Source organism: Emydura macquarii, unplaced genomic scaffold, assembly GCF_026122565.2.
Source record: "Emydura macquarii macquarii isolate MOO-44397 ecotype Brisbane River unplaced genomic scaffold, CSIRO-AGI_Emac_v2 contig_1551, whole genome shotgun sequence".
Lineage (NCBI taxonomy): Eukaryota > Metazoa > Chordata > Testudines > Chelidae > Emydura > Emydura macquarii.
The window spans coordinates 25,807,039-25,829,736 of record NW_027131688.1 but is presented as its reverse complement, the minus strand read 5'-3'; the positions used below and the strand labels follow the sequence as shown (position 1 = coordinate 25,829,736).

The 22,698-nt window shown below is 38.9% G+C and overlaps 1 protein-coding gene across 3 annotated transcripts in view; it reads left to right on the top strand.

Moving 5' to 3' along the window:
* PAPOLA (poly(A) polymerase alpha) overlaps positions 1-22,698 on the top strand; it is a 78,204-nt gene that overhangs the window by 28,499 nt on the left and 27,007 nt on the right. For 2 of the 3 annotated variants that reach the window (XM_067555090.1, XM_067555089.1), the window contains exons 10-15: positions 1,701-1,773; positions 3,415-3,535; positions 4,526-4,610; positions 9,798-9,851; positions 10,709-10,828; positions 17,782-17,891. In XM_067555090.1, the coding sequence (XP_067411191.1) occupies positions 1,701-1,773; positions 3,415-3,535; positions 4,526-4,610; positions 9,798-9,851; positions 10,709-10,828; positions 17,782-17,891 (563 nt within the window). The remainder of the gene's footprint in view (positions 1-1,700; positions 1,774-3,414; positions 3,536-4,525; positions 4,611-9,797; positions 9,852-10,708; positions 10,829-17,781; positions 17,892-22,698) is intronic. The other variant, XM_067555091.1, reaches the window with a different exon arrangement.

Below are 22,698 nucleotides of genomic sequence, written 5' to 3'. Positions count from 1 at the left end.
CGGGTTGAAAAGCTGTTGTAGGGAGGTCGCAGGATTGCCACCCTCACTTCTCCACAGCTGGGGAGCTTCCTGTAGCCAAGGGAAGTACCCAGAAGTGGGTCTGATCTCCCCCCCCAAGAACGGCAGTGCAGGCAAAGAGGCAGTCCCATCCCTCCCCAGTCCTCTGGGACTAGCAGCTTGGAGCCCCAGCTGGGGTGCTCCCAGTAGCACAGGGGAGATCAGACCCACATCTGGAAACCTTCCCTGGCTGCAGGAACTCCACAGTTGCTGCTTTCAGAGCTCAGCTCTGAAGGCAGCGTAACTGCGGTGCTTCCTGCAGCCGGGGGAGGTACCTGGATGTGGATCTGATCTTCCTTCAGACAGCTCTGCAGGGGATGAGGAAGTCCTGTCTCTCCCCAGCCCCACCAGGACTAGCAGCTGGAGCCTGGTGCATGGTAGGAGCCCCCAGCTGGGGCACCCCCAACCCTGCCTCTCCTTCAGCAGCTAGATTTCACAGGGGAGTTCTGATTTCACGGTTCGTGATGTGTTTTTCATGGCCATGAACTTGGTATGGCCCTACTCATGTGAGATGGTGAGGGAGACTTTCTAAAATCCTTGTATCTACTTGTCATTTTGTGTCAAATTCAGCACATCTTCTTTAACTTGTTAACATGAATATCATTATTACAGTTTCACTTTTTCTGAAAGTCCAGTGGCTTCATCGCCTCTGATGGTTCTGATATTTTTAGTAGTTTGATTTCTGAATGGAAAGTTGTTGACTTCATGTCACATGATGCTGATTCAGCAAATCGATTGAAACCCCCCTATTTATAGTGCAATGCATATGCTTTGAGTGTACATTACCAGTTCTATTTGAGGACTTTAAAAACCTTTTGATTATGTGCATTGCCCAAGATCATGATGCTCAAATATTGAGAAACCCCACTGCAGATAACTGCCATTTTTATAATATTTTTAAAAAAACCTAATTGGTGGCTGTTAGACTACTAAATGTACTACTTAACTGGCTGTGCTCTTCAGGAAAGTAACTTTACTCTTGGATTAAGGGCATCTTGAAGAGAAGTGTTGCATTTAATTTAGAAAAAGTGTTTTGTTTCTGCATGCTTTTTCTTTAATAATCTGGATGGAAAATTCTTTAATTTTAGTGCATGTGGTTCATACAGCAATGTACTATAGTCACAACTGACAGTTTCTTCTCTAGATTGTTGATGAACAGAACTAGCATGAAGACAGAATTAGTAGTACATCTCTTCAGAGGTGATTCCTTCAGTAATTCAGCCAGAGGTTATGGGTCTATTACAGGAGTGGGGTGGTCAAGGTTCTGTGGCCTGCAGTGTGCAGGAGGTCAGACTAGAGGATCAGAATGGTTCCTTATGACCTTAAAGTCTGAATATATATTGAAGATCAATTTAAAGAAGTTTGTTTTACAGCGACTTGCTTTTTTTCATACCCTTAAATAAGAGGCACAGAAAATGCTTTGTGCTGATGTGTTGGAGAAAATTGTTATAAATCAATGTAAAAGTCTTTAGCTCAGCAACAAAAAACCTACAGTAGACTGACTTGACTTCAGGAAAAAAAAAATTCATCTGATGCTGTGCCAGGAGGGCAAAATGAAGGATAAATTCAAAAGTATTGTATGTTTTACAAAATAAGTCGTTATGTCCATTAGTCTTATTCAGTGCTACAATCTTTTTAAACAGGGAATGGCCAAATCCAGTGCTATTGAAACAGCCAGAAGAATGCAATCTTAATTTGCCTGTATGGGACCCAAGGGTTAGTGTATTATTTTTTCCCCGTATAAGTTACACTGTACAGTAGAGTAAAATCAACTGCTTAAAGAAAAGCCAGGGAAACTATTTTTAGATTATACATGAACTTAATGTGTGGCTATTACATTTTCTTTTTGGTAACTTCAGCTATAATTCTTCTGTACTGTGCAGAACATAATTAGTTTACATTCTGTAAACTACATTTTAGCTCCAGATTATACAGTAACTGTGCTGCTTGTCCAACTTCAACAGTAAGTGATCTAAATAAATGGTTGCTAAATATTCCCTGTACAATTTTTATATAAATAGATATATACACTAAAGCAATTTGTTAGCGCATTGATCACACTTCTTTATGACATTTCACTTTCTGGGTGATTAATTTAGGACATTTATTTTCAACATTGTATTTTAACTGCTTTGGTGTATTGTTGTAAATTTTGCAATAATGTATCCTTTGTGGTTTGGATCAAAAGGGAACACACTTTTAAAAAAAATAATCTAACTTTGCCTTTCTTTCAGTTACTATGACATCTCTTCTTTGTAGCACCTCCATCATTTATATTTTTTCACTTTAAAAGATGAAGAATATTCAAGGTCTCAGAATAACATCCTCTGCTAAACATAGAGGGTATTGTCAAATATGCAATGCACTATTTCACCATTTGTGAAATGTTAGGGTTCATCTTTTTTGGGGGGGGGCGGCGGGGGGCATAGAGGAGGAACCAGTGTGAGCACAATAGGTTTGAAGGTTGTATTGCATGACTGTTTTTAATATATTTTCTGCTTGCTTTGACAAAAGTCTACATTTAAATAATGTCTGGGTTGTGATATAAAGTAAGATTAAAAGAATGTTCTTAAGTCACCCTGTTGTTCCTGTGGTATGGGTTTGAGGTCAGTGTGTGATGTTATGAACCATATGTGCTGTAGTAGCTAAACAAAACAGGGTAAGTTAAGGACAGGGTTTCAACCTTAACTTTAAATTTACAACCGGACAAAACACAAGATCACTAGCTTACTGTTATTTAAATGCAATTTTGTCTTTGCTGCTTCCTTCTTTTATTTCCCCATGTGCTTTTTTTTTTTTTTTTTTAAATAAAGGATATGTTAACACAAGTGCTGCTTTCCTCAGGATGCCCAGAGCCTCTTCTCTTAGTCTGGGTCTTTATTTTTAGTAGAGTTACAGGAATAAACCATACATCATATTTCAAAGGGTCTCAAGACAGCTATTTCTCTGAAGGTGTCCAGTGTTCTCAAGTGGTAACGAGGTACCAGTGTTTCAATATGATCACAAGCTAAATTCTATTACAGCTGTAATATAAAAACCTGCTAATCTATTTCATTTGGTATTTTAGTTTTAAAAATTACCTAGTATCAACACTGAGGCATGCTGATAGTTTATGATCTTCCTTGTTCCCTTTGAGTTTGGAATAACTTCCACAATGTAGTTTACCTCTAGGAATACGCAGACAAGATGTTATCCTTGAGTATTCTAAACTCTGCACAGTTGTTGAGTTTAATTTGTCTGTATACTAAGATCTCATTTGTTACGTTGGGATTTGAGTCATTTTAGCAAAGAGAGAATTCCAAATTTTTTTATTTTGTGTATGCTTGAAGAAAACTGATTGGCTGTTGTTATATATAGGTAAATCCCAGTGATAGGTACCATCTTATGCCTATAATTACACCAGCATACCCACAGCAGAACTCTACCTACAATGTGTCCGTTTCTACACGGATGGTCATGGTTGAGGAGTTTAAACAAGGTAAGTATTATCTTATGCTCTTATATATTCCAAAAGGCTTTAAAATAATTCCATCATAGGCAAAAATTGTTTTTGAATAATTAGTTAACAGGCATCCTTCCTAAAGCAGTTGAATTAGTCAGTCGTCTTTGCTTCACATTTTGTCTGTAAGTTTGAAATTCAATAGAATATTTATAAAAAATCCTATTTCTTCCAGAAATTGTTCATTATTAATTGGAAAGTAGCATTCTCTGTAAGTGAGAATCATAGCCTGACAATTGGTTCTTTCTAGGCTGTTTCAGTGGTCTTACAATCTACATTACCATGTGGAAGACTGCAGTGCAATTCTGTCGCCCTTGCTGGCAGGTGCTAGTGATGCCAATGAGGCAGTATGCTTACTCTTTAAGAGAATCTGGGAGACTGGTACTTTGCCTCAGTTGAGTAAATCTTCTAGGCAGTCAAAGCACATTTACTGGGATAGTCTTGGCCAGGCAAGAGCTTGATGCATATGGGGAAATACTGATAATTCTCACCAGGGTGTTCTGCTCACTCTCCCATCTCTAACATTCATCTTCCGCAACATGTAAACCCACATACTAAAGAGGATGTAAGCCCTACAAGTAAATCTTTCTCTCTCCTTCCTGGGTTTAGCATATTTCCTCTGCAGCATTTTCAGCCTTATGCCAAGAAAGTGAACAAGAACCAGAAGAGAATAAAATTCTCTATTGTATTGCAAAGCTCTACTACATCACCAATCTGGTCCAATTAAACTTGTAAGAAAATTTGTTTTGAAATATTAATATTTCTAACACCGTACACTGAGTAACTGATGACCATACATATAAGATAAAACTGGGAGTAAAGTTTGTTGGAAGAGAAGTCCATAGAATTAAAAAGAGCAAATTAGCAGTTTACTTGAAATAACCTTTGTTTAGTTTATGGACTGTTTTTGTGGATGCTTGGTGTGGATCAACTGTGTGAAAAAGATTTAAATGTGTTTTTATAATTCAGGTCTTGCTATCACAGATGAAATTTTGCTGAGTAAGGCAGAGTGGTCCAAACTTTTTGAAGCTCCAAACTTCTTTCAAAAGTACAAGTATGTATTTTATGGCATGGGAGACATGTTTAAGTTTTATCATTTACAAAAAAAATTAATGATACTTTATAGCAAGGCACTTACATCAGTATTGTTAAGTATGGTTGAACACTTCCATTAGAAACCTTTAAAGTGTTATACCAGTTATCCTAAAACAAACGAACAAAAAAGACAAGTTTTCCACTTTGTTGGAGGGTTTTTCTCCTGGCTATTATGAGATCAGTTTCCCCCTTCTTTCTTATAAAAAATTAAAATAACTTAAAAAAACATGATTTTATTACTTTTCTTCTTTTCCAAGTATTATTGATCACTCTGATAGATATGAAGAATGTTACTGGAAAGCTATAAAATTAGTATGTTAAAACTAGGATACTTCAGTTAGAAGTTGGTTTGACCAGTTGCTGAAATGTTCTAAGTGGTGGTAATGAACTATTATTGTTAGAAAGAACCAAAAATCAATTGTAAAATTAAGTCTGTTTCCCTGAAAACAAAATATTTTATTAAGGAAACTAACTATGGAAAGTAGATATTTAAGACTATTCCACTAGAAAGATGTTTTTCTTTTGTTATAATAGTAAACAACATAAATTTTAATGCAGGATATCCTTTAGTACATCTGGCAGCAAAGTTTTTACTAGTTTTTTCTCAATAAGAAATTAAGCTTGATCAAGGCTTCAGAATATATTAATCCTTATTGCATCTAGTTTATATCTAACTGCTCTGTAATTTCTTTACATTAGGGAAAAAGACTTGCATAATTTTTATCTTTAAATATTTATTCTTAAGAGAAATCTAGGAAATGAATTCTTGATGCTTACCAGACATTTTAAGGGTTCCTACTGGTACGTTATGATTGTAGGGGAAAGGCTTGTTTAAATGTATATTGGATTTGCTGAAAACTGTAATTTATAATAAATACAAATTATTAAAATATATGGACTACATTTTATTTACCCTCAGTTTTGTTGGAGACCCACTTTTTTGAGTCAAGATTAAATATTTTCTACAGTTCTGTTCCTGTGTTGGGTGGTTATGTATTAATCTCAACAAGACTGAAATATACAGTTTTTTTTCCCCCATTAAAAAAAGACTGATGACCATCCTAATGTGTCTGTGTTTTGTTTCTGTATCTTTTGCATGATAAAAGTTTTAAAACAGTTGAACAGCTTTTATATTGTATCTTGGAGATTCAATTTGAAAACTTTTAATGGACACTGTAAGGTGATTTCATTTTTTATAAAGTGAATTTTTGTTTGTACTCCATTTTTAGCTCTACCCTCTAAGAAGGCTTTCAGTTTGCAAAATGAACTTGTTTTCTGCTTTTGAAAGTAACAGACACTAACAGTGCTGAGTTCATTGAAATAAGACCTATTTAATATAGCTTTATACCTTGGCATGTGAACCAGCATCAGTAATTACAGCAGCACAGCAATGGATGTAGTCATTACAATCGATGGTGCCCAGGCTTTGTAGGTTCTACCTAAAATGACTGACTTTTTAATTTTTGACTATGGTGTGGTACATAGAAGCCTATTAATATTCAGAATTGGGAGGATTTTGAAAGTAATAATTATAATGTAGAGAAATCTTGGTCTTTTAAAACTTTGATTAGTCACTTTTAGTAACTAAATACAAATGCATTATCACTAATAAGAAATAATAAGAAACATTGGCTATTTTGGCCAAATCTTTTTATTTGAAAACTAGATTATTTTTAACCTTGTTTTTATCTCTGTACAGTTCAAACCTCTTATTGCCGAAACTTAAAAATGTTTGGTGCTGTACAAGACACAAGATGACATGGTCCTTGCCTTGAAGCTCACCTTTTTAAAATTTATCAAACCTGTTTCTCTTGTCCCATAAATGGAACAAAAATCTGTGTATCACTGTTAATGAGAATTACCTTGATAAACGACATGTCAGTTGCAAAATAGACTGTTAATTTCTCCCAAATGAATTTTTAATTTAAGCAAATTCCAAATATTCTAGAGAAATTTGGGGGTTACTACATATCCTGCATTGCAGGGGATTAGAAATAGAAAGGATTGTGTGATTCATCTGAATAGTTGCCAATACTTGCTTAAAATTTCAGAGGCCAGAGTTCAGGCTGTTTGCACTTGTTACTGTTTTCATTTTCTTGATGGGAGAACTGTTTTAAGGAGACAACAGAAAACATCACATCTGGACTCTGTGCGCATGCAAAAATTAACAAACAAAAAATTACCAGCGTGGTGTAACATCTGAATGTAGATACACGGCAAAGAGAAATGAAGGGTTCAGGCTCTTTCCATATTAGAATTGAAGAATAAAAAATGTATGGTAATAAGAAAATATTCTCTATATACAATGACTATAAACACATTGTACAAACTTCAGTAGAGAATATCAGTTGTAGTAAATAAAGAACTATATACAACTTTAAAGAGGTTCTTGACTTATTAATGTATCTTGTGCACATAATAGCACACATGTTCAGTAACTAAATATAACTAAACCTAATCTCAGAGAAACATTATTTAAAAAAAGGCAAGTCAGGATAGGTACCTTCAATTGTTCACTACAGTATTTTTTCCAAAACTTTCTGAATAAAAGAGGCACAATAGGATGTATGGGTTTTTTATGTTACGGATATTAGAAATGGAGTGTAGTTCACTAAACCTTCATTCAAGTAGTCTCAATTTTAAAAAATAATGTTCAGGAAGAGGCATAATGGAAAACTCAAATGTTTCTGAATGGAATATACTATACTTTCTAATCATTACAGCTAAAATATTAAAGTATTGTAATAGCAGGATTATTTTCTTCTGACCTCATGGTAAAGCAATGAAGATACAGTTAAATTAAAAGAATAATGTAAGAAAATCAGGGATTGAAAATACAATAAGATGTTATTTGCTATTAGTCATAGCACCGATGATAATTTTTAAGATTCAATGTTTTGTGAAGCACTAGTGGCTAGAAACTAATACTCTCATTGGAAAGCTGGAAATATTGGATTTCCTGTGATGAAATTATTTCTCCTTCTGCTATGCAACACAAGATCCTACCTTAAAAATCACAAAACTGACTATCATCTTGCATTTCCTCGCCTACTCGTCCTCTCGATTCCAACCTGTGTTCACTGACTTTATCTAAAGAAGGATAGTTAATAGACTTGAGTTTATTTAAAATCTAGATTTCAGTAACTATTGCTTAATTAAGAGATTTATAATCAGAATATGAAGCATCCTTTACTAACCAATCAAAGATTTTAGATTTATCAAGCTGTTTTCATAGATTTGGTCTGTAAGGCCTTCCTTTAAAGAGCAGCTTCCAACAAACCATCAGTTAATGAATGTTTTCAAATACCTGGAAATATGTCCACTTCACTATAAAAATCTATTAATAATAAGATTCATTTCCCAGTGTGAGAGATCCTGTGGGTGTGTCAAGTAGAACAATTTAAAAATATCTAGTGCTTATTAAGAGGAATTGGTATTAAAATTACATAACATTATATAGTCAAATAATGTAATAATACTTAAATGAACCTCATTTTCTGCTTCAGGTGCATGAATGTTATGCAATATAATTGCTGAACTCATGGAACAGAACTCCTAAAAGAATCAGTTGTTATCTGTAGCTGACATTGCACATTTCTAATTAGTGTTTGTTAGTTCTGTGGAATGTAAATGGCTTATTAGTGGTTTCTCAAGTATTTTTAAAAAAACTAGTAAAATGTTTTATTAAGACAGAAAATTGCTTAGTATTATCATGAGGCACTTGATGTTTTTAACATAACCAAATGAATCTTATAATAAATTTTCATCGTAGCCACATAAAAAGCAAATAAACCCCTTTCTCCCATCCCCTTCTCATTTCTTAAAGTATAGATAGGGCCTTTGAATTTTATTAGCCCAGAATACTTTTAGCCCATTTTCCCCCTTAGATCTAGGTAAGGTATGTATGGAATTGTGTGTGCATATTGATTGATCTGTTGGTTCTGAGTTACTTTTATAGTGATTTGCAGACTTGCATGTTTTCCTAGGATTCTGTGAAATTGTATCACAATGTTTCACTGGTAATGACCTCACAATTTTTTGGGTAGATGCTTTTGCTGTTTTTCTTTGATTTATTTATCCACTAACTTTCTGTGTGTAACCATGAAATATACTATGATACAGCCCCTGATCTTACTGGGCTTACAAATTTAAGTCCCTGAAAGGACTTAAGTAGGCATTAATTTTATATTGTGTGAGTAATAGCAAAATGGGGATACTCACCATGTATAAATTTACTTGCCTAAATCTTTGCAGGGTCAGGCTTTAGGCATATTGCATGTAACTTTTGAGATCATTTTACAAGATCTGCTTGAGATCATTATTCCATTAATCTTAAAACAAACAACAACAAAAAACAACAAAAACCCAAGATTTAATTCAATACTTGTTTTTAAATGAAGTTCCACCTCCCTTGGGCTAAACTGTGGAGTTCTTCCTTCATGAAAAATATTCTGGATTTTTATACAGTTAGTCTGAGATTTTTGACTCAGTATATTGAAAATCTGTAAATACAGTAGATTATTCGAGAGTAAATTCTGAAGTCTAAGATTAATGGGGAGAAGAAAGACTCTTTAAGAAACTTCAGAAAAATTGTTTGGAAAAACTCTTAAAATGTTGACACTACTTACATTGCATTTCATGGCTATGTTTTTATTTTTGATAAAATAGTCAAACCAATGTATACCTGGTCATCTAGCTATGTCTTTAGAAATAAAATAATTGTGGCCAAAACACCTCGCTTCCTTATTGCTGCACTCTGAATATTTGTTTATTATTTTTATTTCTTTTGCTTGCACAAAGTAAGTAGCCTTCTGCAATGGGCAATTTAAGTCATACTCATTTAGTTGCGATGCTGGCTTAAGTCCTACTGCATTTCCATATATTTATTACCCTTTTGTTGATATTAGTGCAGCTGTGGATGTAAATGTGAGTTGAAATGTTTTTGGAAAAAATCTAATACCACACTCTTTGCAGCAATTAAATAGCCTCTTATAGATTGTTTAAGCTCATTATAAGGTGCATATTATTTTTAACTGTTTAGTCTCCTGTCTGGGTTTGTAACTTTAGCTAATGAGGATGTTAATATAAACTGTGAATATCCAGGGTCAGACATAAATAGAATAGCCTGTTGTCTTTATCTCCAAAGGCATTACATTGTACTTCTAGCAAGTGCACCAACAGAAAAACAGCGACTAGAATGGTGAGTATCATGCGTGCCGTTTTTTTAAATTCCCCAAACTTCAAAATACTTTTATCCAACCAACCTTGGATGTAAACGAAAAACTAATATATATTTTATGAAAAAATTAAGTGAGGATTCAGTGTTCCAGAATTAAATAGATAAAAACAATGAATTTTGTTGCTCACCTTTCACTAATCCCGAAATTCATTAAGGAAACAATGAAGGAGAACATTATTGGCTGCAGTATTCTATTGAAAAGGACCTGCTAAGGTTTAAAAAGATATTACTGTATGCCCTTGAATCTGGAGAAGGCCTGAATAGCTAGATCTAGTTCTTTCTCTGCTGGTTTTATTTGGGCTTCTCAGATGTTTTGAGTTCTCTCACCTTAGTTTAAGCAGCAGAGGTGTTGAATTTTCAACAAATATCTTTTTCTCAAATGTTCTTTAGGCACTGGAATTAAATAGCTGTTTTAAAAAAACATCATAACAGTCTGAATATAAATTCATTCCTCTCTCAATTGTTCTGCCTTCAGCCTTTTGATTAGGGTGGTGTTTGATTTCTGAAGACTTTTATGCATAGTATCTTAATTACTGCATCTAGCAAAATCTTTCATTGTTAATGTCATTTTGTGCACAGACAGTTTGGACAAGGCCATAATAACTTTAAGAAAAGATGATTTGGAATTCCACTGAACAATGCTACATGGCTTTGTTGGAAAGTTATATTAGAATATTAGTCTGGAATGGACTTGACTGGCCAAGTGTTTAGTTACTATTGAGTTAGCCAGAACATTTTGGCTTTTTTCCTCCCAAAAGTGTGTTTGTATTTCAGGTATTTTTAAATTGTCACTGATTAGTAAGCTTTTTGTTATTCAGGGTGGGCTTGGTGGAGTCAAAAATCCGTATTCTAGTTGGAAGCTTGGAAAAGAATGAGTTCATTACACTGGCTCACGTGAATCCTCAGTCATTCCCAGCACCCAAGGAGAATCCTGACAAGTAAGCCAAATCCTTGCTCCTTAATGCAATAATTGAAGGACGTTTTATGCAGATATCTGTAAATTTACAATTTACATGTTTCAAATCATTTACTGAAATGGATGAACATTTTAATTAAGTCTTAACTTCTAATGACTTAAGTTATTAGCAATTATTGGTAAAACCTGGGATCCCCTTATGTAAAAATCACTTGGCTTGCATACAGATACTTGTGTAGCAGTAGAAAAACCTTAATGGAGTGATACAACTTTGCTATATACCATAGTTTCTCAACCTGTGGTACATGTACTCCTGAGGGTATGCGAGACACAGGCAGGGGGTACATGGTGAAAAACCCAGTGAAGGGAGGTGGGTGGTAGCTGCCAACTTCTGGGGAAGCCTGGTAGCAGCCTCCTGGTTCCAGCTCCCAGCTGGGAGGCAGGCAGCAGCTGCTGGCTTCTGGGGGAGGCGGGCGTTAGCCACCTCCTGGCTGGCTGCTCCAGTCCTGGGAAGCTGGGCGGCAGTCGCCAGCTTCTTGGGATGCCAGGCAGCAACCGCTGGCTTGGGTAGCAGCCGCTGGCTTTTGGGAAGCCGGGCAGCAGCCGCCCGCATCCCGCCAGGTCCCAGCTCCCAGGTGGGAGCCTGGCAGTAGCCTCCTGTGCCTTGTGCGCTGGGCTCGCAGCTGGGTGGCTGCCGCCCACGCCTTGGCTCTGAAGTGAGAGAGAGCCTTCCGCACCCTGGCTTGAAGATGGGCAGCAGCTGCCTGCCACCTGCCCACATTCCCAGGTCCTAGCCTGCGTGGAAGCCTCCTCCGCCGCAGCTCGGATTGAGTGGCAGTCACCCACCTCCCAGGCTGGCAGCCAGGCAGCAGCCACCTGCAACTTGCCCAGGTGGCAGCTCCCCTCCCCAGCTCAAAGCCCAGTGCCCGGAAAGCCAGGCGGAGAGCCCAGCTCCTTGCCCAGTCCTGGAGCTGGGCTCTTCCGCAGGTTTACTTGTCAATTTCATTGCTCTAGCTGAGCAGTGAAATTGACAACTATGACAGCCCCAGATTTTACCAGTATAAAAATCTTAAAGGGGCCCCACACAGTGTGATTTGCCCCAGGGACAGCCATGGGGAGTGCTAATCCAAAAGGAGGTTGTGTGGAGGTTGAAAAGCTGTTGGGGGGAGGGTGGGCTTGCGGGACTGCCACCCTTGCTTTCCACAGCTGTGCAGCTTCCTGCAGCCAGGGGAAGTACCAGAAAGTGGGTCTCATCTCCCCCCTCTATAACAGCAGTGCAGGGGAAGAGAAAGTCCCATCCCTCCCCGTGATTGCACTGTGGAAATATGCAGTTCGTTTCCTCTTGGTCAATCAGGAATCAATTTGGAATTGGGAAATCTACTGTGGAAGCCACTGTGATGCAAGTGTGCAGGGGCATTAATCAGTCCTATGCAGGACTATGACTCTGAGCAAGGTGCAGGACATAGAGGAAGGATTTGCAGTAGTGAGGTTCCTGAAATGCAGTGGCACAATAGACGACACACATCCCTATTTCGGCACCAGACCATCTTTCCATTAAGTACATCAAGAGAAAGGACTACTCTTCTATGGTTATGCAAGCACTGGGGATGCCTCACTGATGTCAGTGCGGGATAGTCAGGAAAAGTGCATGACGCTCTCATCTTCAAGAATCCAGGACTGTTCAGAAAGCTACAAGCAAAGCCTTTTTCACAACTGGTGGATTACCATGGGGAATGTTGAAATGTCAGTAGTGATCCAGAGGGACCCAGCTTACCCCTTGCACCTCTGGCTCACGAAGCCATACGGTGGCCCCCTCAACAGCACCACAGAAGGATTCAAATACCAGCTCAGCAGGTGCAGAATGACAACGGAATGTGCTTTTGATCATTGGAGGGGGTTGCTGGTGATATTTTTCTCACTGAGGTTGTCTTATGAGTAAACATCTCAATGGTTATAGCTGTCCTGCACAACATATGTGAAGCAGAGGGGAAAAAGTTGCCACCCAGGTGGATAGCAGAGTAGAGAGGCTGCCTGCTGAATTTGAGCAACCAGATACAAGGGCTATTAGAAGAGCTTAGTGCAGAGCTATGTGGCTCATGGAGGCTTTGAAAGACCATTTTAACAGTGAGAAAAAATAGTGTGTGGTGGTGTGCTCTACCCAGCCCTGCCTGTTTGTGGCCTGTCGGAATTGTGTGGTGATTACTGTACATCTAGGAATATAATATTGTCAGTGCACCTATTGTTTGTGAATGATCCTGTGAGTTGTATGACACTGTGCAGTAACAGGTAATGGATTTCTTTCAGAACTGCTGAGCTCTTGGCGGCAGATGTTGTGACCTAAGAAGTTTAATTGCCTTTTAGTTAATAGAATGTTAATCTGTAACAAAATTAGTGCTACCTCCCCCCATGCAATTTTTAAAGAAATACATTAAAAACTTAATGAATTAAGAGAATAGAACTACTTCTTTGAGGTTTTGTCCCTATATGTATTCCAAATGTGGGTGCGCATACCCGCCATACACCGGAGCCGGAAGGTTCTCCCTAGCAGTGTCCGTTGATCCACATGTGCATTGTGTGTCTCTTTGTGGTCATAGCCGAGGATATGCCTCTCCAGTTCCCTCTTACCGCTGCATGGCCTGAGTCGGAACCCCTATTCCTTTGCACGCTTAGTTTTTACTAAGAGAGTGACTTTGTCCTATGTATATAATTGTTCATAGCTCTTTGTGGTTCTTCTGTGGTACTTCCTAGTTCTTCTTCGAGTGCTTGCTCATTTCTATTCCAATGTGTGTGTGTGCTCGCCTTGAGCACCAACAGCGGAAAGTTTTCCCTCAGTAGTATCCGTCGGTTGGCTCTGGTGCTCCCTGGAGTTGCACAGTCATGGCGCCAGTATAAAGGTTTCTGCCCACCTTCAGTTCCTTCTTGCCGCCCATGACAGTCACTGGAAATACCTCATCCTTGTGTTGTGCAAGTACTTCTTCAGTGGACTTTGATTCTTCTTATTGTATATAGTTACCTTTTATTCGTTGTTAAGTTTCAGTTGTTAAGGTTATTAGTTAGGATAGCAAACCCCACTGGGGCATGCCTTGGTCTCTGGGGTTTAAGCGTTGTGCTTCGTTCCACCTGCCTTAAGTGCCTGGGGGAAATCTCATGTGTGGAAGTGCTGTAAGATCTGCAAAGTCTTCAGGTTCCACACCAAGAAAGACAGAAATACTAGGCTTAGGTTTATCCTCATGGAAGCAGCACTTCGTCCTCCCTTGGAGCCAAGTCACTCTGAGTACTTCAGCCTCGGTAAGAAGCACCCTGTCTATTCTTAGAAAGACTATGCCCTGTGTCCTGGGGTTCAAGAACTGTGTATCGCGCCTGTGCTCCTTCTTTGTGTGCAACAAGAACCAGAAGTGTTTTGTAGTCTTGGTGAGGCTCATATCATGGCTCAGTGCTCGATCTGTAAGTTGTTCCCACCTTGGACCCAAGAGCTCCACCAAACTTATGAAGAGGAAAGAATCCATTTCAGCTATATGTACACCAACCATGGTTTTCACAGGTCTGTGTATATGAAGCTTGTGATTGTCTTTAATGTCCACTGGGGTGGAGTGATAGGAGTAGTGCTGCGAATCAGGATGGCCCATGGAATGTTGGTGGGGGGTATAGCGGTTTCCTGATATTGAGTTTTCAATGGGCTACAGAGGGATGTGAGCCTAGGATTGTTGAACCTGCATGTCCACCAGAGTCTACAGCTTCTATTTGCTGCCTAAGTAGCCCCATTATATCCTGGTGCATCTTCTCCTTTTCCTGCTGGAACTCCTGGGCCTTTCTCCTCTCCACTTGTTCCTTCTCCAGGCTGTCCGCAGTGTTCATTCTCCAGGGCCTGTGCTCACTGTCCCCTGCACCACTGGCTTGCAGGATCTCATTGGATGTGTCATCTTGAGTTGCCTTCTTTCTCCTCCTTTTCTGGCTCAGGCATTCTATGGATATGGAGGGGGAGGCCCTGAAGGTCACAGTGGCAGCATCTGAAGATAAAACAGAGGCACCACTGTCAGGATATTCACTACTGAAAGCAAAACTGAAGATGCTAAACTCACTCCCCTTGTTCCCCATAAGTTTTAAGCATTACATTTTCACTTCTGCTTGGGACTGCTTATGCATGGTGCAAGTCACTGCACCAGCCATGGTGAGTGTGGCTTCCAGGGGTTGGAGAAATGAGGAGGGAATTGCTTGTTGCATGATTCTAGTAGCATAGGGCAGTGGTACTGAATACTGGCACCATTTTACACAGGTGGTGGTGTTTTTAGCTGCTGTCTCACTCCTGAGGATAACAAAGGCAGAGAGAACACAGCTGCTGCTGATGTCCCAAACCTGCTTAGGTGCTGCTAGCCTGTGTACTACAATAATGCCTGCTTAAGTTATTGCTGAGTGGCATGGGAAAGAGCCTTACCATGAAGGAAGAAATAAGGCAGCCCTCCCTAGAAACCTTTGACAATAAATTAGAGTACCTCCATGAAAGTTTCATCGAGATCTCTCAGGAGGATTCAAAGGACATCTCTGCATTCATAAACACACTGCCCTGTATGGGGCATCCTGCAGCCCCTTTAACTCTATAGGGGAATGAAAAGCAGATACTAACTCTGCCTCTCTTGGTTGTATCACTACCTCTTTAAGCTTGAGGAAATTAATGAAAAATCAAAAGACTGTGTCCTGCTACTTTGGGGATGCCATCCATAATTGGAAAACTTATCTACACACTTCTTCCCCTGCATTGGGCTTGCCTGTGCTCAACTGGCTGGCTGGACTGTAGTGGACTCAGAAACAGATCCTGGCTTGCTGTGCAGCTGGAGCCTCTAGTCACCTGTCTCCCATATGTCTCTTCCTTGTCCACCACCATATTGTCCTCGCTGTTCACAGCAAGGGCTTGTGACTCGGGCTTCTTGACGGTATCCCTGGTGCTGTGGGGATGGCAGTGGGGTCTCTGCAGACTATGGCATGCAGCTCTTTGTAAAGGTGGCAAGTCTGCAGCTTGGCACTGACTTGATTGTTGACCTCCCTAGCCTTCCGGTAGGCCTGTCGCAGCTCCTTGGCTTTCATGTTGCACTGCTGCTGGTTCCTGTTGTACCCCTTCTCCTGCTCATATATGTTGACATTTCTGTGGCTGTTTCGGAGCTGTGCCTGCACAGCCTCTTCTCCCCACAGGTCCAGGAGATCAAGTATCTCCTGTCTACTCCAAGCAGGACTGTTTCTGGAGCATGTAGCCAATGGTTATCTTGGCAGCTGTATATAACAGTGGAGAGTTGCTAGGTGTGCTCCCCAAGCTGGGCAATTAGGAAAAGGAATTTCAAAAATGTTTAGGGCTTTAAAGGGGAAAGATGCTTGGTGACTGCTAGGCAGTAGAGTTCGCTATGGTGGATAGTGTGATTAGTGTAGGTCAGCTGCTTGAGGACAGTTTGAATCGACATAACTAATGCAGTGTCTACACTGTGATGACCTAAGTACATTGACCTGGCTCTATGCCACTCAGGAAGTGGTGTTGCAATATTGGTGTAACAGGATGCTTATAGCACTAGGAGACCAATTTGAGTGCAGACACATGCACAACTAGGTCAATGTAAGTTGCCTTGCATCAGCCTAACTCTATAGTGTAGATGAGGCCTAATAGTTAAACCATGTTTGGCACTGGTTTCAAGGGAGTCACTATTGACAGACTTTTCCCTCAGTGGCTTAATTACCTAGTGTAAACAAGGTTTATACATATGAGCCACAACTTTCAAACCTGGGTTCCTAAAATTATGCTCCTAAATTCCTTTGAAATCATTTGGATCAGGGTTCTGAAACAGTCTTATCAATCTGCCAGTGTGTCTACCTACACATCACGTTTTACAAATTGAAGAGGCTTTTTGAAGTGATGGAGGGCCTTGAGCTACCATCTTTCTAGGACTAGTTCAGTTTACAAGTTTCTAGGTTAGTTGTGGTATATGGAGATGAACCCAGCAGGGGAGACTGTCTACCCGAAGGCTATCCAGATGGATTGCACTTTATATTCAGACTTCAGGGATGTTTCAGTACCTTAAAAGTCAAGCATTATACTGTATTCAAAACTATGCCACATACTTAATAAACTTTTATCACAAATTTGGATGTAGAAACTTCATTGAAAATGTGACTTCTCATACCTTGCTCAATTCATATCCGTATTGCTCTCTTAATTTGTCATTTAGGTCTGATGCCAGGTTTGGAAATGCAGTTCCTGCATTCTTTTGTTAAATAGTTCAGACCCATATCCTTTGAGAATAGTAATGGTTAATCACTCTCCCAAGAGTGGGAGGAGATATATAAGCACTGCTTGAAAAGAGTTTACTTACTTGTAATTGTAGCTCTTTGAATAGATTGCAAATAGACCCAGGACAACACCCTCCTTTTCTCTGGAATTTAGATTCTTTAAGCATTAAAGGGAAAAGAAATGAGGACAGTTGGACTAAGGTCCTTTATCTACCTTTGCTTTGGTATGTGTGAATCCACACAAGTGCGTGCATGGCTCCCAACAGTTGCTCTTTGCTAGAGGATTCCGAACTGTAATGCCAAAACGTGTGCATCTTAAGTAAAAATTTGTGTAGGCAAACTACAGTTAAAGGCAAGTCACTTTCCTGGTTAACTTCTAAAGTCTTTTGTGTAAACACGATAAACTTGAAAATGAAAAAGTAAATTTTAGAAAAGTGTTTTGTATGTGCCTTTTAAAATATGGTTAATGACACTGATTAGTAGGTGATATAAAATTGACTTTTTGTTTAATATTGTGGTTTATTACCAATTCTGAATAGTTGGATCTCTGGGTACTTTAATGTCATTTCATATCAGAGGAGCTAAGATGTAACCACATTATCAAATTTCGCAGCAGTGTTACAAATCACATTATCTGAGTTTTAAATTAAGTAACTTAAATTCTTTCTTCTTCCAGTATTACATGATTGTTCTTATATAACTTTTCAGGGAAGAATTTCGTACCATGTGGGTGATTGGGTTAGTGTTTAAGAAGACAGAAAATTCTGAAAATCTGAGTGTTGATCTTACATATGACATCCAGTCTTTCACTGACACAGGTAAGTCTGGCTTCTCTAAAAGCTTGAAATTAATTCATTTGTGCTGAACGTGTGTGTGGACTTTGTTTCAAAATATTCTACTGTGGCTTCTAGATGGAAGGGTATAATATTGGTTGTTTTATTGCTTATTGAATGTACAGAAAATTAGAAGCAAAACTTTTATTTGAACAGTTCTGGTATGTAAATTCTGCAGACATTTGCAGGACAATCAACTAGACAGTTATGTCCAAAGTGTAAAATGACTAATTTAGTCAAGAATTTAAATCTTTGAGAATCTGTACCTTAAAATATTTTAAATATTTGTTGTTCAACATGGTAGATTACATGACCTTTAATGATAGCATAAAAACATATATACTTAAACAACAAATGTGTTAAGTATGTTACAATCCAATGGAAAATGTACATTTCAATTCAAATTTTTTTCTATATTGATATCTATTACTGAAAAGCAGATTAATAGTAGAAACCAGGCAACAGACTTTGTGCTTTGCTGCAGTTAATTCAATATATTGGAACTCATACTAACTAGTGTCATTCATTCCTAGTATTGTACTGAGTATATTCAGAGATGTTACACAACACAAAAGTAAAGAAGACATGTTAACATCACAATCTGTTTAAAATGCTTTTGGCAAACCAAAAAGGACAACATTGATGGAAATTTGAAACATAACATCTGGAGAGTAAAATTAAGAATATAACAGTGTCCTGTGGAAGACTGATTAGATGTATTGACAGTGTTATTTTGAAGCAATATGACAAAGATTTAAGCATAGTGTCATAACTTCCATAATTTGAGTGATAAAACATTACTTAACAAACCTCTGTCTGTGGATACCCGAGTTGAAGTTGATTTACTGAATACTATAAATTTGGCATACAGTAATATAGCCACAGTGAGTGTTAAATATAAAATATGGACTAGTTAGCTTAAACTGAAGTAAAGTAATGTAACATTTTATAATCCTGAAGTTGCTTTAAATAGGTTAGGGAGAGGACCCCCGTCCTTCCCACACAGACACACTAACATAAAATGGAAGACTTGGCCATTGGTAAATGGACCCTCTGGATGTTTCTCACATAAACTGCTTAATCTCTAGTTTAGACATTAAATTAGTTTGATTTGAGATCTATGTGTAATAACTTGCATTCCTTCATCCCTTAATTACTCTTTCCCTTTGTTTCCCTATCCTTCCCACTTAAAACAAAAACAAAACAAAACCAAACAAAAAACAATTTTATTCAGGTTTCATACATTTTTTTAAGGGAATTGTTTAAAAATGCTTGGTACCTTTATGTGCAGGTAACATATGTTCTCAATCAAGAGGATTTCTTTCTCTGTCCCAAAACAGTGAATATAACCTACAGTACAACCACAAAGATAGGAACACCTTGGGAATGGAGGTTGTTCATAACTCTGAACAAAATATTATAGTACAGTACCCTGCAATCAGTGTCTTCCAGCTGAGGCTGGGAGAGATCTCCACAAAGGTGGCACCTGGAAGCACTGCCTGGTTTGCAAGCAACTCCAGACCGTATTCCTGTTTCTTGCCTTTGGGCTGAACTGGGGGGGGGCTGCCCCACACCCTTGGCACTACAAGCCCCACCTCTCAGCCACCTCCCCAGGGCTTGCCCTGCTCTGTGCACTGCCCACAGCGTTCCAGCGGCAGCATATGGCAGGGGGTTGGTGCCAGCCCATTGCCAGCGCCTCTCCCGCCTCTGCCCATTGCACTCCCAGAGGTGCTGGCAGGACCCAGAAGTGCAGCCATGGGCAAAGCTTGGGGTTCATTGGTGCACAGGCTGTGGCCCTCTAAAACTCCTCCTGAGTGCAGCATGCAGGCAGCAGCTTGGGCTCTGGCTCCTACTCCAGGCCAGGTCCTGGCTGCAACAGCAGCAACCCCTGTCCTAGTGCTGGTAGCTGCCTTCAGTTTCTTGCAGCATCAGCAGCTCGGGCTGCAGCAGCTTAGTTCTTTTCCGGGCTCGGACTGAGCTTGCAAGCTTGTCCCCCTTCTGACTGGGTGGTGATGGTGAAAACAGCATCCCCCTTTCAGTGGAATGAGGGGGTGAAACAGTGCCCATGGCTTACAGGAAACAGCGCAGACTCCAGGCTGTTTCTGCTCAGGCTGCGTTGAGCTGGCAGCAGGGGCTTTGAGCAGTGCCTGTGAGCCTCAAGTGTCTTCATCTCCTACCTATAAGTGGCTTCCCCACACATGGCAAGTGGAGTTGAGGACAGGAAACTCAGATGTGCTGACCTTTAAGATGCAGTACAGGCACAGTATAGTATTTGCTTTCTTCCCCCCCCCCTTCCCTGATTGCTTACTTCTGGTTCCACATGGTGTTCAGTTGACCAGTCAGTTCATAACTCTGGTGTTTGTATCTTTGAGGTTCTGCTGTACTTGATTAAAGATCATGAGTGCTACACTGGTTTGATTTAACTAGAGAATGTAGACAGGCTGACTAGAACTCTTGCTACTTTGTGTTTTTAATTTTATTGCTTTACTACTAATCTAAAAGGCCAATCCTCAAATGGAATGGCAAATGTACTCTTTGCATTGATTCTACATTTTTATAAAAACAGCATTAAAGACTTATATTTGTGTATGGTCTCTGAATAGCTCAGTTAAAAACGGAGATATATATGTAGAATCTGTAGACTATTTCCAAACCACACTCTTATTTACAGTTTTAACAAACACCCCCAAAAATGTTTCTTTCTGAGGTAAGGAAATCTGAGGAGGGGAATCTTCAACACTCAGATGTTAATCTGGAAATGAACAGCTATATAATCTTTCAATGTTCACTGTCATCCCACCTGATTTACACTACCAATTTCAGCTTTGAATTTACTCCTTTTTTATTATCTCATGAATAATATGCTATTGGGTATATATTGTTTTTATATAACTTAAATTATTTTTGAAAGGAATATAGACTAAAGATACATTCTTCATTAGCTGTCCTTTATTTTCTTCATAGTCTGTTTTGGTAAAGTACAATGTTCATGAAATTGAATGATCTCAAATATAAAGATTAGAGAATGTTAACAAGTTTCATATGTGCATGTAGAGCTTGTAAATTTGTGCATTTAATAATTGTGTTGCAGGTAACAGTTTTAGTTGTAATGTGTTAGTATTACATTATATTTGGGAGGGAAAAAAGGGCTTTAAGTAGAAAAAGTGATTTAATCTCCTACTGATGTTTTTGAATTTTGCATATATTTTTGCAAATTTAAGGGGGTAAGAAAGTTAGGTGGTAATTTTTAAAGTTAGATGAGATGGTGCTGAATCATCAACTGGATGTAGATCCACTACACTGGATCCCTAAACTGTTAATTAATATGCCTTAATATTTTTTTCTGACACTGTAGACTCCTTGACAAAATGTAATTTGGGAGGATTTTTAGCTGGACAATAATGTAATTAATACACTCTGAATCTTAACTTTTTAGCATTTTTTTCCTCTTGTGGTTCCTTTGTCTTTTTGAAGGAGAACCAGAAGTTTAAACTGGTTTTCACTAAGCTGTGCAGAAGGGGAACCCTATTCCAATGCTCAGTGAAGCTCACTGAAGCAGGGGGCCACTCCTGCAGACTTAAACAAGCATATGGGAAGATAGGTGTGGTGATGGGAATAATATCTGGTTGGGGTGGAGGAGTTAGTTTTATATCCATCTGTAAAACTTTAATCACTTGAATTTTCTTAGATGTAAAACTTAAAACACTTAAATTTCTTTATAGAAAAGACTCTCCTAGTATACTATCCATGCCCTTTGCTCTTTCTCCCCATGGTCAGACTAGGGAGACAGGCTCCATGCTCTCCTATGCCATGAACTCCTGCCTCTTTAATCTTTCTCCTGGTTTCCTACCAGTGATCCCATCCCCTTTGCCTCTTCCCCACCCCCCAAAAAATCTACCTCATGCCAGAAATACTAATAGGTATTTATAAACAGCGCTCTTTGCAGATATTTATACTTTTTAAACATCACTTTGTATGAACTTTTTTATCAGTCTACCATTAGCTGCTGTCCCCATCCTGTTCCTGCTTCTCCCCACCCCACCCCTCCAAAAAAATTAAATAGCAGTCAACAAAGTAAACAAGACAAACATGGAGTTTGTAAGTAAAAGCACTGTGATGATCTGAGCCCTCACAAAAAAGGAACATTTTAAAAGTAAATGAACAATTTTGAAATACCATATAACCTGTGGGCAGACACCTTTCACAAAACAGTCAATTTACATCTGATCTCTCAGTCTTCATCTCAAAGGAAATCTGCACAACACCTTCAAAAGATGAGCTTGGGAGCTTAAATGTATAGCTTTGCTAGACTCTGAAAATCATGGTCTTAATAAAGACACAGGATTAAAGGTTTATTACAACAGTCCTTAACCCACTAATTCCCATTTTTGCCATATGACTGTAGAGGTGTTAACTGGTCACTTCACCTTGAATGGTCTGTTACCTGTGGCACTTTGAGTACCTTTCCCAAATCTGAAGAACAGCTCTGTGTAGCTTGAAAGCTTGTCTCTTTCCCCAATAGAAGTTGATTCAATAAAAGGTATTACTTCACCCTCCTTATCCTGTGACCAATGTGGCTACAACAAAATTGCAAAAAATGGAGGATATTGAATTTTGCCATCTGAAATGGCAACTCCACAACATGAAGAAAAAGGAAGAAAAACTTAACAGTGACATATGCTTCCTGAGCAAATTCAAGAAATAAAACATCATCCCCAGAAGACTCACCATCTATAACTTTCTGACCACTGTATACAACTCCAAATATGGTGAACAGCTCTGCAGAAGAACT